Source organism: Gobius niger (assembly GCF_951799975.1).
Source record: "Gobius niger genome assembly, chromosome: 11".
Classification (NCBI taxonomy): Eukaryota; Metazoa; Chordata; class Actinopteri; order Gobiiformes; family Gobiidae; genus Gobius; species Gobius niger.
In genome coordinates this window covers 29,100,732-29,115,352 of record NC_136862.1, presented here as the reverse complement: position 1 = coordinate 29,115,352, position 14,621 = coordinate 29,100,732, and the positions used below count along the sequence as shown (strand labels likewise).

General features: G+C 45.1%; 1 protein-coding gene and 1 long non-coding RNA gene across 3 annotated transcripts in view; both read left to right on the top strand.

The window, feature by feature from the left end:
• LOC306970399 (protein sprouty homolog 3) overlaps positions 1–14,621 on the top strand; it is a 489,858-nt gene that overhangs the window by 4,552 nt on the left and 470,685 nt on the right. The window contains exon 2 of one of the 2 annotated variants that reach the window (XR_013793391.1): positions 13,154–14,146. Coding sequence is in view for 1 of the 2 variants with exons in the window: in XM_079566373.1 (XP_079422499.1) it covers positions 13,198–14,025 (828 nt within the window). In the remaining variant the exon portion in view is untranslated. Of the gene's footprint in view, positions 1–13,153; positions 14,292–14,621 lie in introns of those variants that run through there. The other variant, XM_079566373.1, reaches the window with a different exon arrangement.
• The window catches only part of LOC306970430, a 441,258-nt gene that overhangs the window by 264,507 nt on the left and 162,130 nt on the right, over positions 1–14,621 (top strand). The window lies entirely within an intron of this gene.

The window sequence follows — 14,621 nt, the reverse complement described above, 5'->3', positions numbered from 1 at the left end:
AGAATTTATAATCGCGCATTGGGTTACGGAGCGGTCACAGCCTCAGCGAATCGGAAAAGCCGCAATCATTAAAGGAGAAGTGTCCTGCAGGAACGAACGCTTCTGAACTCGGAACCATGTACATAAACCTGCTCAGCTGAGACTCACTGCTGTCATGTTTATTTTCTCAAAGGATCCATCTCCAGGCCTCGGGTCAGGACATTGATCTGGAGGAAGTATCTGGTGGGAGGATTTGCTTTCTGCGCTTGTTTTGAGACGAGACGCAATAGTTGAAGGACTGACGTAACATAGTCTGATAAGTGATCTATCTGCTGCTTCTCCGGACAGGAAAGTACATGATAAAGTGCAAGGTTTATTAAAGGTGTTCCAGCCGTCATATGGATGTGCAGCTTTATAAAGGGCAAACCAGTTTCAATAATCGAGTAATAATAGTTATATTGGTGTAAAAAGATTGAAGACGAGACCAGGCAATTTGAATAAGAAATCACAAGGTTTATTGCAGAATAAACAAAAATATAAATGTTGTGGCGAGACACTACAAGTGAACTGGGAAACTTTTGTGTGAGAAAAAGAGACTGAGATATAAATTTGAAACGTTTGTTGTAGATTACTAGCATCAAAATGTTTTTTTTTTGTCTGTAACAATTAAAATTTCGTCTGGTTTTTAGACATTCAAAACTCAATCAGTCAGGCATGGAATTAGATATTTAAAAAATCCCTCGGAATAAGGTGAATATGTTAAGAAACCAATTTAGCTCAAAACCTGAAAATTGAACAATCTGAGTTTTGCCTGTAGTGTCTCCTCTTAATAAATGAGATCGACCAATGATTAAATATAATTTGATATTGACATACTGGAATTAAGAGTAATAATCACAGGATCAATTGTTTTTAGGGTTCCTTGTAGGTTTTCCCTGCTGATGGAACTGTCTCCATGGTTACGCATACATTTCATTCAGGAAACCTACCAGAAACCCTTAAAAAAAAACTGAAATGGCGTCCGTGTAAAAAGTAGCATAATGCAGGCTTAAAATAAACATGATGAAATTCATAAAGATGAGCAATTCTGGCGACAAGTGCAGGAAAGGACTGAAGTTTCATGTCTGTATGGAGTGACAAACTAGTTTACTTTAGTTTTAACTTTCAATGCTTTCAATATGGAAGAGGAACAGGAGTACATGCATGTTGACTTTGTCCTACTCCTAATGAGTATTTGTACTGTAGTATACAGTGGGAACCAGATGTCTACATACACTTCATAAAAAGACACATTTGCATTTTTCTCACTGTCTTACATGAAACCAGATTTAACTTTTATTTGTCTTAGGACAATTAGAATTTTATTCTATTTGCTAAATGCCAAAAGAATGCGAGATGTTTACATACCTTTAAACAATTTGGAAAAACCCAGATGACGATGTCATGACATTGGAAGCACAAGTCTGGTTCATCCTTGGGGCAATTTCAAGACACCTGAAGGTTCAGGTTCATTGGTTCAAACAATGATGGAAATGTCATCACACAGATCAGAAAGAAGGCGGGTTCTCTGTCCCAGAGATGAACATGCTGTGTCTGAAATCTGAAAATCAACCCAAGAACAAATGCAAAAGACCCGGTGAAGATGATGAACTTGGTAAGAGCTTGACTTTATCCAGAGTGAAACAAGTCCTGACCAACATGGGCTGAGAGGGAACTCTGCCAGGAAGAAGCTCTTACTCCAAAACAAACATCAAAAAGACAGATTGGAGTTTGCAAATAAATAAGATAAAGAATTTTTGGAGACATATCCTGTGGTCTGACGGACTGTGAAAACTGTGAAAACTGAAATCCGGGGGGGCAGCATCATGCTGTGGGGTTGTTTTGCTGTGGGAGGGGCTGGTGCCCTTCACAAAGTAGATGACATCATGAAGAAAGAACACTATGTGGAAGCAACATCTCAAGACATCAGCCAGTCTTTCGAATGGACAATTCCCAAAGCAAACTGCCAATACTGGTTACAAAGTGGCTTAAGGAGAACAAAGTCAATGTTTTGAAGTGACCGTCACAAAGTCCTGCTCTCAATCCAGTTGTATGTATGAGCTGGAAAGGCATGTGTGCAGAAGGTGGCAACAAATGTGTCTCAGTTACACCAGGTCTGTTTGGACGAATGGACCAAAACTCCTGCCAACTATTGTGAGAAGCTTGTGGAAGGAAAACCATAACGTTTGACCCAAAATATACAGTTAAAAGGCAATGCAACCAATTATTTGTGAAATAAACTTTTGGTTTTGTAAAAAGTAATATAAAACCGTGAAGAAAATTGTATCTCTCATTCTTCCCGAATATGACAAATAGAAATATTTTGAAATTCAAATTGACCTAAAAAAGTGTAAGTTGGTTTCATGTCATATAAAGCGTATGTAAACACATGGTTCCTGCTGTACATGTTATATGTAGTACGATCAGTTTCCATGATAGAGCCAATGTTCTGCCACACACCCTGTAGCTTCTTCCAGGCTGTATTGGTGACAGAGGTTCCCACAATTTGCACCGAACAAACTCTCACAGTCCCAAGGCAAACTGCCACATGCGGATTGAGTCAAACAAAGGGAATTTCAAACATCCAGGAAGAATAGGTTACGATCACCTTCTACAAGAAGCATAGACTTTCTTGTAACACCATGTCATGTGGACAGACTCAGTACTGACAGAGGTGCATGAGCTTGACATGGAGACTTCACGTGGCACAAAGGCCACAGCACAAACTTGGGTCATGGGTCCTGATAAATATGCAAACTATGGCCATTTTGCCACAATGTGCAAAATCTGAGACGGGTAAAATGTAAATGATTTCCTTTAACAATCGCTGTTGTATTTATTGAGATTATGTGAAGTAAAACTGCGCAAGAAATGAGTATGTTGGAGAAGCAGGTGTGGTGTTCTAAACATGTACAAATGTTTGCATCTGGCTCATTTACAAAGATAAAATAATAACTGGGTTGTTTTGTTCTGTGGGATTATAAAGATTATTCCTGCTAGATTGAAATTGTCTGCTTTTGAGGAGTCTATGATCAAAACCTCATAATCTTCGGACACACATTCAGCAGATGATCACTGTTTCCTGCTAAGGCTATATCCACACAAAACACTTTTATTTTCAGAGACTTTGTTTGTAACCACGAAGCCAGCTCAGTTAATGTGTGCGTGGGTCGACTCAGGTCAGTGACAACGGCGGCCTTGTCCAGGCCTGTGTGAGGCGCTGTGACGCTAACACAGATAATAGAACAAGATGTAGAGGCGCGTGCACAGTAAACTTTAGTGGAATGTAAACAGTGAAAATGAAACTGATCAAGGATTTAGGATCTACAGAAAAGACGAGGGGGCGAGTTTATTCTTCAGACGTAACGGGACTAAAGCAGAAAAACCTGTCTTTTACTGTCAGTCCAAAAACACAGACTGACTCGTGTTTTTCTACTTGTCACCTGTGGCTTGTGGACGGCAGTGGAGCAAAGAGGAGCCGAGTCAAACCGTCATAGATCCAGATGAACATACACAATGAAATAATTGAAGGCAACATACAGTTTGTTTAGCTAAATATTGTGGACATCTGTCATCTTTTCATCTGTCATCTTTGTTCCCTCAAAGGTCAGGTCAGTCAGGAATAAGAGCAGCAGTTTTGTGCAGCCTGTGCTCCCGCAGTAAACTAATTTGCATATCACATTTGCGGCACTAATACGCACAGTTTCTATTGGTAAATCAGGCGCACCCACAAAATAGCACTCACTCATTTTTGGTACAACTCGCAGTTTAGCACCTGGATTAGGAAATGACCCCCTAAGCGTCTTATCAATTGAGAAACACATTCAGGTCAGGAGCAGGAAGAGAGGCTGAAATCTGAACAGCAATGCAGTAAAAGCATATCCCACATGCTTTTCAGAACATGGTTTAAAGGTCTAAACTACAGAGAACTGCTTCTGCAAACGATAAGACCCCATGGTGGAAGGGAATTTGTTTAGTGCTTCTGACGTGAAGTCTCCAAGGCCCTGGTGTTTTTCATTCACTGAACACTCACAGGCTGTGCCCTTCTTCGCCAGTTTTCCTAGTAAACATCTTAGTTTAAATGTCAAAGTAAGAGATGGACTAAAATAACACATGAAGATGTTTATTTTAGCCGGGACCGTTTCTTCGATTGTTAACGTTATTGTGCCGTAGCTTGCTCCAAATTTGTTCCAAACATTCACATGACTTCCCACAACGTTCTGGTTAGTGCCAGCTGGTTTGTCACAAAATATAACCCTAACCCTAATTTGTGTCTTGAAAATCTCAAGTTTTCACAGCGTGGGAAGATTTAATCATGTGATACGAATTGAAGTATTAGGAGCAAGTTTCGATACCGGCTAAATATCCACTTCCTTTATTTTTTGCTGTATTTTGTCCAACTGCGTCTTCAGTTTTCTTCTGAAATCACTAAAAGTTTGCCACATTCCTCTGACTCCTGTGTCGCCCTCATTCACAAAAGCATGACTTGCCTGGTGGCATTTTTAAAGCTCTCGCCCTCCTTCACAACAGTCTGTAATCCAAGTGTCCCATTGTTGTCGGGGTAAATGTTGGTCCGGTCCTTCAGTCCATGGTCTGGACTTTGGATCTCGGACAGTCTATATTTCAGTCCTTCCGCTCGGGCTCAGATTCTCCACATCCGGAAACTCATCCTGGCGTACGGTCATTCGATCCGGCCGAGGTCCCACCGGGCGCCGGGGCGGACGGGCCCCCAGGTCCAGGCTCTGACGTTGACGCTGCGCGAGTCAATGGAGCTGCAGCAGCCCCATGGCCACTTGGAGGGTTTCGGAGCTAAAAATCCCAATCGAATCCCAAATCGAAATAAATATGGACGGCAAGAGGGTCGTCGTGTTTCTCACTGAGAGATGGGAAGTTCACGACTGGATTGAATTCTTTGAACTGGACCTTTCTCCATCTGTTTTTCCATTCTTCACTTGACTTCTTACGTATCCCCGTTATAAGTCATATCCCGATTCAGACGGAAACTCTGGAAATGACACGTGTTCAGAGGAGCATGTCCCTGTTTACATGGGGAAACAATGATATCCTCTGCAGTGGTGAAGGGGCTTTTGACAAAAATAAGGAGATTATAACTTTTTTGGACACCCTAATCAGATCTCAGTTGTTATTCATGCAATTTTACATGGATTTAACCTGAATAAAAAACAAAACAAAAACATAACAGCAGAGCATAGACACACAAGTGACCACTTATTGCCCCAAACATCAATTTTGTCGAGAGTCTTGCCTCTTTTTCACTCATTGTGGCTTAATTAAAGTCAGTCCCACTGTGCATTTGGATCGTCTGAATCCTAAGGTGTGCGGATAATATGAAGTTTTTTGTTTTGTTTTGTTTTTGGTCGAGACAGTCCAGGTTTATAAATACACACGAGAGTCAGGCATGTCAACACGCTATGCTGCATATAAAAAGACAAGCTTTTCAGAGATAGAATATAAAGCAGTACTAAGTAACTTGTTTACCATAATAAATCCTTTTCATAGTCCCTCTGTGGGTAATACAAGTGTAAATGGGATGATTGGGGGGTCTTTCATCTTCTCCTGGTGTCTGGCCAGAAAATTGCAATTACAACTTCGCTGCCACCGGGTCAGAGTCACCAATACACACTAATGGAATCACAAAGAAGAAGCTAACGGGCTAATGGGCAAAGCTAACTGCGGGCTGGCGCCACTTAAACAGTATTTACAGCCAAGCTTGAGTGAAAAAAGTCATCTCCATTGTGTATATGGATGAACTCTCTCCCTTTGTCTTTTCTGTCAGCGTAGTATTTACTCTCACAGACAATTAATGAGTAAAAAACACATGTGAAGATGAGTCCCCAGGTGCTACGCTGCCGTTGCCCACTGCTCCATATAGGTTGCCCCAGTGGCATTGAAAGATGGGGCCATTGCAGAGGATAAAGCATGAAAGCTCACCATCTATCATACTTCTTTTTCAGCACCTGCTCCAGAAGGGTGCGTCAGAGTTTCAAAATGGCGCAAATAAAGATTCTCGCCATTACAATATATGTGTGATGACACTAAAGCTGAGGGTACAAGCAAATCAAAATGAGGTTGCAATGCACCCTTTTGCACCCTTGTAGAGGACAAAACATGTTTAATTTCAAAGAGCCGTTCAAAAGTACAAAAGTCTGACTCATTTAAAAAGAAAAACCAACCAGATAACTCACAGGCGAGCGCTGACAGACACACCATTTTATTCCAATGATCCAAAATTCCGATGGGACTGATTTTGTTTCCTTTTGAAAAGCCTGTATGCGACTCAAATGCTGTGCCACAATTAATGACAAGACGCTACAACCGCCAGTTTTTACAAATCCTACATACAGCACCTTGAACTATAAATGCAGTGACGTCTTCAGGTTTGTTGAGGCTCTAGCCCTGCTCACTGTCCCGCCCCCCCCCCCCCGGCCCCTCTCATCCTCCCGTCCGCCCGATCGCTTGATGGCCGTCTCCGGTTTCACTCTTGAGTTGCCTCTGATTGTTTTTGCATTGGATTTTTTCAGACAGCGCACTTTCTGTCGAGCAGTCTTTTGGCTCGTCTACTGTGTTCAGTGCCTTCCACTAACATTCACACGCTCATTGATTGTAGATGACGCACGATCGCACAGGTCCTATATATATGTGACGCTTTATTCCATCTTTTTAAGCAGCTTTTGAGCACCTTAATGTTTTGTGCTGGGGAACTTTAAACAATGTGTAGCTCCTAGCCTGATTTATTGAGCTTTGAACACCCACAAAAACACAATTCCATTTGTCAACTAATCAAGTTTCCACCCTCGTCGGCTCATCTCGGACGGGGTGAGTTTGCCTCCAGGAGAGAGGCGGACCGGCTGGCTTCCTGGCGCAGCCACAACAACCAGGAGCTGAACGCCCAGAAGACAGTGGAGATGATCGTGGACTTCAGGAAAGACACAGCCCCACCGTCCCCCCCTCGCCCTGGGCACCACCATCCCCCAGGGCCTCAAATGGGAGCCAACCATCCCTCATCAAGAAGGCCCAGCAGAGGATGTTCTCCGACCAAGATGCTGGTGCAGTTATTGGCTGTGAGCTCCCATCACTCCAAGACCTGTTCACCTCCAGGACCCGGAGGCCTGTGGGTCAGATCACAGCTGACCCTTCTCATCCTGGACATGGACTATTCACCCCTCTACCCTCAAAGGAGGCTACGGTCCATACAAACTGGAAAATAACTGAACCTTCTATTGAACCCTTTTTCAGTCCAAATTGAAAGCAGTTGAGACGACCTATTGAAATTGTTAAACTGTTATTAATAATGTGTGTGTCGTTTTGTTTTGAGTCTTGTAATTGAAATTGTATCTTTTGCTGCCTCTTGGCCAGGACTCCCTTGCAAAAGACGTTTTGAATCTCAATGGGACTTTCCAAGTTAAATAAAGGTGAAATAAAATGAGTAAAATAAGAGTTTTTCCCCCCTGCCATCAGACTCATGAACGTAAAAAACATTTTGCAGCCGTTTTTACTGCTCTATTGTAGGGCTGGGCGATATATCGATATTTAAGATATATCGATATGTTTTTGAATGAGATATGGATTTAGACCATATCGCGCATATATCGGGATATTTCAAATTCAGATAAGCTATTACGTTAACAAAAAGAAACAAGTAATCTCAAGCTGATTTTTTAAAAAAAGTTTATCTTTTTCTTAAACTGAGCACTTTATTTTGTTATGTCTTATATACAGTATAAATGCTGCCCTTGCTTTTTTTCTAGGCTATTTTTATTTAAGATGTTTTTTTTTTTTATTATTTAAATGTGCACCTTACGGAGCTTTGTTGTAGTGTTTATGTTTACATTTCATAGACTTTTCAATAAAACTACTTATATTTGGCTTTGACTTTGACTTAGCGTTTCATTTCACAGCTCTCACCTTGCGGAAAAAATATATGTCTATCCAGTGCTTCATTTGTAAATTTGTATTTTCAGGAACACTTTTGGTCTGATGTGATGGATTGGGGGAACAGGCCAAAACATTTGCCGGATCACTCTCATAAGACACCATTATAGCAGATACATTTTTTGCCGGATCCTCCTAAATATTTCCCGGATCCTTTACCCTGAAAAAAATGTAATTGGGGGAATGCTTTGCCCCAAACGGGGAATCAAATTAAGCACTGTGTATATGGTATATCAATATTCAACCAAAATATATCGGGATATGACTTTTGGTCCACATCGCCCAGCCCTACTCTATTGCACAATGTGGTACGTCCACACTCAGATCCGTTGCTATCACTTGCACCTGTACACATAAACACAGTCACGCTATTGTTATATGTTGAATTGTTATTTTGTTTGCCTTGAACACCATAGTTACGCCTTGTGCAGCTTAGTTACCTTTTTAATTACTTTCTTGAAACTTGCGGGCTGTATTCTAAAGGGTACCATTTATCTCTACCGAGCTTTATGTTTCATGTTGCACGTTTGCACCAAAGAAAACTCCTACTTTTGTGAACCTTTTCACCGACAATGGCAAGAAAACCTATTCTGATTTAGTAGCCAGATATGCAAATGTGGCCATTTTCACAAATCATATCAAGTGCCTCAAAGGGCTGTTTACAATAACCTATGTATTGTCCAAGCAAAAAGTGTCCAGGCAAATAGTATATTGTCCAAAGAAGTCTAAACATGCAGTCGGCAGCAGATGGAAACATGCTGTGGGAAGAACAGGAGGAAGAAATCCACTCAGCGACAGACAGACCTACATACAAAGGTCTTATTTATTATTTGAAAATAATAAATCAAAGGAAATGGTCAATAAATCTTTACCTACATAAGTCAATCATTTACAGAGAAAGTTTAAAATGCATACCTGTTGTTTTCCTATTGACTCCAGTGGCTCACCTATAAAAAGTTGATACCAAATAAAGTCTGCTGCTTTGGTAGAAAAGGCAAAGATTTCGAAATTGAAATGTGCAAGATATTACTCGAACGCGAATCAAACAAAACATTTCTCCCGGTCTGCCTTTGCTGACAATATAACATTATAACAAAAAAAATGGACTCCCAGAATATAGGCAGTTGAGCAATAAATATGAGTGTGTTTTCCTCTGGATCAGATAAGGAGCTCGTATTCTGGTAAAGACGAGGAGCAGACGAGTAGCTTGAGGCCTTTTTCACCATGTTCAGTGAAATGGATGTGTTCGGAATCAGTTTACCAGAATGCTGAGTGTTTTTATTTCTTTTGCTGCTGCTGCTGCTGTAAAGGAAGGGACGCAAGGGACGGTTATACATCTGCCGCTTTGCTGTGGCCTGGCATTCGGGCATCAAGTCTGCTTGTGCTTCATTTGTACAATAAAATGGCGTAGGTATATCTATGAGCCAACTCGATCTCGATTCATCTAAAGCAAACTCTCACAGTAGTCATGGCTGCTGTTTATGAAGTCAGTGAGAACATTCAGATTGTTGGGGCTTAGCACGGCTCTGCAATAGGGAGCCACTGTTGCATTTATGTTGATCAACCCTCCGAACTTGATGAAGTTAGTCCAATCTTGTGCAAAGAGTAGAAGTGTTTGTGAGTGAAGACAGAAAAGGGCAGGAAAAGAAAGACATTGACATCTCATGTGTAAAATGTTGATAAAAAAAAAGATTTATTTGATTTACATAACACGGCCTACTGAGTGTGGAGACGTATCAGATTTCTCAGACTAAGCATGTGACTAAGGTTGTTACGAGGATGCAGAGGAGCCCCTGCCTATAGGGACTGGACAGCAAGAATGGAAGTTCCAAAAAGGACTGGACGTTCTTCCGCGGTCTTGACCCTGTCTGCCGAGGGACTCCTATCGGCCCTGAGACTATCTATAGCCTGTCCGTCCATGGGAGTGGATCTCTCCTTCTGTAGTTCTCCCCAAGGTGGTTTGGGTTTTTGAGTTTTTCCTCGCCGAGTCGGAGAGTCTAAGGACAGGTCGTCACCACCTGCTGCCAACACTTATAAGGAAATTACCTCTGTTGGACAGTATGTTTGCCTGAACTCTGCATTGCTTTGTTGATCAAATAAATGGATGGATGGATGGATGGATGGATGGATGGATGGATGGATGGATGGATGGATGGATATGGATGGATGGATGGATGGATATGGATGGATGGATGGATTTATGGATGGTTAGATGGATCCCGTCGTCACGTCTTCCAATGAGGAAGCAGAGGCTGAGGACTCGGAAGTGGGCTCGCCCATCACCGGGGCTGAAGTCACCAGGGTGGTGAGAAAGCTCCTTGGTGGCAAGGCTCCGGGGGTGGATGAGATTCGCCCTGAGTACCTTAAGTCTCTGGATGTTGTAGGACTGTCTTGGCTGACACGTCTCTGCAACATCGCGTGGCGGTCGGGGACAGTGCCCCTGGATTGGCAGACCGGGGTGGTGGTCCCTCTCTTTAAAAAGGGGGATCGGAGGGTGTGTTCCAATTACAGAGGAATCACCCTCCTTAGCCTCCCCGGTAAGGTCTATTCCGGGGTGCTGGAGAGGAGGATCCGTCCGATAGTTGAACCTCGGATCCAGGAGGAACAATGCGGTTTTCGTCCTGGTCGTGGCACACTGGACCAACTCTATACCCTTCATCGGGTACTCGAGGGTTCGTGGGAGTTCGCCCAACCAGTCCACATGTGTTTTGTGGATCTGGAGAAAGCGTTCGACCGCGTCCCTCGTGGTGCCCTGTGGGGGGTGCTCCGGGAGTATGGGGTCCGGGGCCCTCTGCTAAGGGCTGTCCGTTCCCTGTATGACCGCAGCAGGAGCTTGGTTCGCATTGCCGGCAGTAAGTCAGACCTGTTCCCGGTGCGTGTTGGTCTCCGCCAGGGCTGCCCTTTGTCACCGGTTCTGTTCATTACTTTTATGGACAGAATTTCTAGGCGCAGCCAGGGGCCGGAGGGTGTCCGGTTTGGGAGCCTCAGAGTCTCATCTCTGCTGTTTGCGGACGATGTTGTTCTGATGGCTTCAACGAACCAGGACCTTCAGCACGCACTGGGGCGGTTTGCAGCCGAGTGTGTAGCGGCCGGGATGAGGATCAGCACCTCCAAATCCGAGGCCATGGTTCTCCACCGGAAAAAGGTGGCTTCCCCTCTTCAGGTCGGTGGGGAGTCCTTGCCTCAAGTGGAGGAGTTCAAGTATCTCGGGGTCTTGTTCACGAGTGGGGGACGGATGGAGCGTGAGATCGATAGACGGATCGGTGCGGCGTCAGCAGTGATGCGGTCGCTGTATCGGTCTGTCGTGGTGAAGAGGGAGCTGAGTCGGAGGGCAAAGCTCTCGATTTACCGATCGATCTACGTTCCCACCCTCACCTATGGTCATGAGATTTGGGTCATGACCGAAAGGACAAGATCGCGAATACAAGCGGCCGAAATGAGTTTCCTTCGCAGGGTGGCTGGGCGCACCCTCCGAGATCGGGTGAGGAGCTCAGTTACCCGGGAGGAGCTCGGAGTAGAGTCGCTGCTCCTTCACGTCGAAAGGAGCCAGCTGAGGTGGCTCGGGCATCTGTTTCGGATGCCTCCTGGTCGCCTCCCGCGGGAGGTGTTCCAGGCATGTCCTAGTGGGACAAGGCCTCGTGGAAGGCCCAGGACACGGTGGTGGGACTATGTCTCCGAGCTGGCCTGGTGTCGCCTCGGGGTCCCCCCAGAACAGCTGGAGGAGGTGTGTGTGGATCGGGAAGTTTGGGCATCTCTGCTGAGACTGCTGCCCCCGCGACCCGACCCCGGATAAAGCGGAAGAAAATGGATGGATGGATGGATAGATGGATGGATATGGATAAAAGTAGCTTCTGATCCATATTCAGTTTTTTCTGCTCGTTGCAGGGCAGGTACCCATTTAATGGCCACTAAACACTGGCTTCACCATTCCAGACCATGTGGGGAGAAAGAGTTCTATTTACAGGTCTGGGAAGCTGGTGACCTTCAGAAGTGCTCATTTGTAGGAACATGTTCAGAAACGAACAATTTATGCGTTTTTTTTTTTTTTTGGCGCTCTCTTTGTGGTACTGATAGATCCTTTTGTGCAGTGGCTGCTTTTGATATTTGGTTAAAGTGAAGTCTATTGCCCAGCTCAATGTCTGATATCCATCTCATTGTAAAATTCCTTACTTTTTCAGTTTCTGTTGGTTCAAAAATACATGGATTGACTGTTTGCTAACTGAACCTGACGATTTATATCACACAGGCTTTACTGACAGAAATCATGTCTCCAAAAAGCTGACATGTGAACACAGTCCAAGCTCCAGAAAACAAGGACAAACACAGAGCGGATCTAAGATAAAGAGCAGAAGACTCTGACGCTGAGCAGACGCTTTCTCTCAATCTCCCGCCTCAGAACGCCCTAATGTTCCCTCAGGCCTCAGCGGACTTACAGGACACTCTCCAAATCGTGTTTCGTCCCGTTAAAAGCCCCACCAGACCCACTACGTGGGCACTTTCTGACAGTAAATAGGTCAGATTGCCATGTCCTCAAACCTAAAGACCAGTGATTTAAAACGGGCTTTACTTATGGGCTCAAAAACTGTAGAATCTCTTTCCCCTGAATATCAGACATTGAAGGATGGGTCAAATTTGAGGCCTGGGGACCCTTGGCATCCCCAGCTATGCACTAACTACTGACCATTGTGCAGATATTTCCCAAGAAAGTAAATTTCCTAAGGTGAAAATGCTTTTCTTTCTTCAGTTTCTAAATTTTGGCCTAATCTTCCATTTAAAATTGTCCTTGAGTCACACTGTAGCTGATCAACTCCATTGTTCTTTTAAATCTCTGAAAATTTACAATTGGATACTTACTTCCAGGAGGAGGGCAGGAGTGTTGAGCTCCAAAATAAAATCCCTCTGACCAATTAACATACGCTTGACTTTGTTTTTACCCATGGTTTTAATCTCCTGAATTCATCCTAACAAGAGTGCACACAAAGTGGTAAATGGTCTCAACTTATATAGCAATCAAATCACACTTTTATATATAGCACAGTTAATAACAGCTGTTGTTGGCCAAAGTGCTTCACAAAAGGTCTGCAATAAAAAAAAATATGACAGACAAGACAAGACACATTACATCGGCAGCAAAGCACTAACTAAATCTTCATTCACTGACGTTGACCCTCTGTGTGCGCAGGTCTGGCTGATGTACCGTGACTCCGGTCCTGGTTTCGCCGCAGGATGGACCCCTTGGACCAGGTTCTGTCTCTGGACCAGATCCGGGCCATCCGCGCCAACAATGACTATGTGGAGCGGCCTCTGCCGTTCGACCTCGGGGGGCCTCAGACGGGCTTCTTCTATGCCCACGAGGACCGGGTGTACCCTGTCCACGGCCCGCCCGCGCTGCCCCGGAGCCACAGCCAACACGCGCACCTGACGCGCTCCAGCACGGTCAGCTCCACTCTGTCCCGGACGTCCGCCGCCTCCGACCAGCGCCTGCTCGCCCACCTCACGCCCTCCCACTCCGGCCTGGGCTCGGTGGTGCGCTCCCAGCCCAAGGGGGACCTAAAGCAGGACCTCTCGTTCGGGAAAGGCATCAGTGAGGACGAGTTGGGTCAGCACATGTTCATCTGTGAGCGCTGCGGCCGCTGTAAGTGCCAGGAGTGCTGTTCCCCGCGGCGCCTGCCCTCCTGCTGGGTATGCGAGCAGCGCTGCCTCTGCTCCCCCGAGAGCCTGGTGGAGTACGGGACCTGCCTGTGCTGCGTCAAGGGCCTGTTCTACCACTGCTCGGCCGAGGACGATGAGGACGGCTGCGCGGACCGGCCGTGCTCCTGCTCCGCGCCTCGCTCCTGCTCGCGTTTCACCGCCATGGCCTCGCTCTCCGTCTGCCTGCCCTGCCTGTGCTGCTACCCCCCGGCCCGCCTCTGCCTCGCCCTGTGCCGGTGCGCCCACGACAGAGCCACCCGCCCGGGCTGCCGGTGCACCAACACCAACACCGTGTGCCGCAAAATCTCAGCCGCCAACCCTCCCCCGCCGCTGAGGAGCAAAACCATGGATAAACTTCTATGACAGGGTTCCGACTGTCCACAGCTGCGCCAAAAGAGAACAGAAAGGTTCCGGGGCTGAAGATATGGCGACACAGCTACCTACGACACACCCAGTCTGAGGAAGAGCGTCTGTCTGTTTTCGGGTTTTTCCTATTTGATAAGACACTACTAGAGTTCGGGATTGAATGTTACAAATTAAAATCTGCCGCTTATGGCGTTGTTGATGGTGCCAGGCCATTGGTCCGACAACCCATTAGTCCGACGTCTCATTATTCCGAAAATTTACCATTGAGCTCTAACCCAGTTGAGTTATGGATTTGAGAGCGATAATATGGCTCTCATTAGGAACCTTAAGGTCAGTTGACTCTTGCCTGAACCTAATTTTATTTTTCAAGCTCTAGGCCTACTCAATGGGACATTTTCAGAATAACGAGACGTCGAACTAATGGGTTGTCGATAGCTCCAGGATTTAACATTCTTCAACCTCCATTGGTCCATTATTGTGCCGGGAATCCCAGAAACCTTGGCGGTTTGATTTGATGAAACAATCCCGAGCTCTACTGCCTCTATGCAAAGCCATAACCTGCTTTAAACTCCTTCCTCATAAACACAACTTTT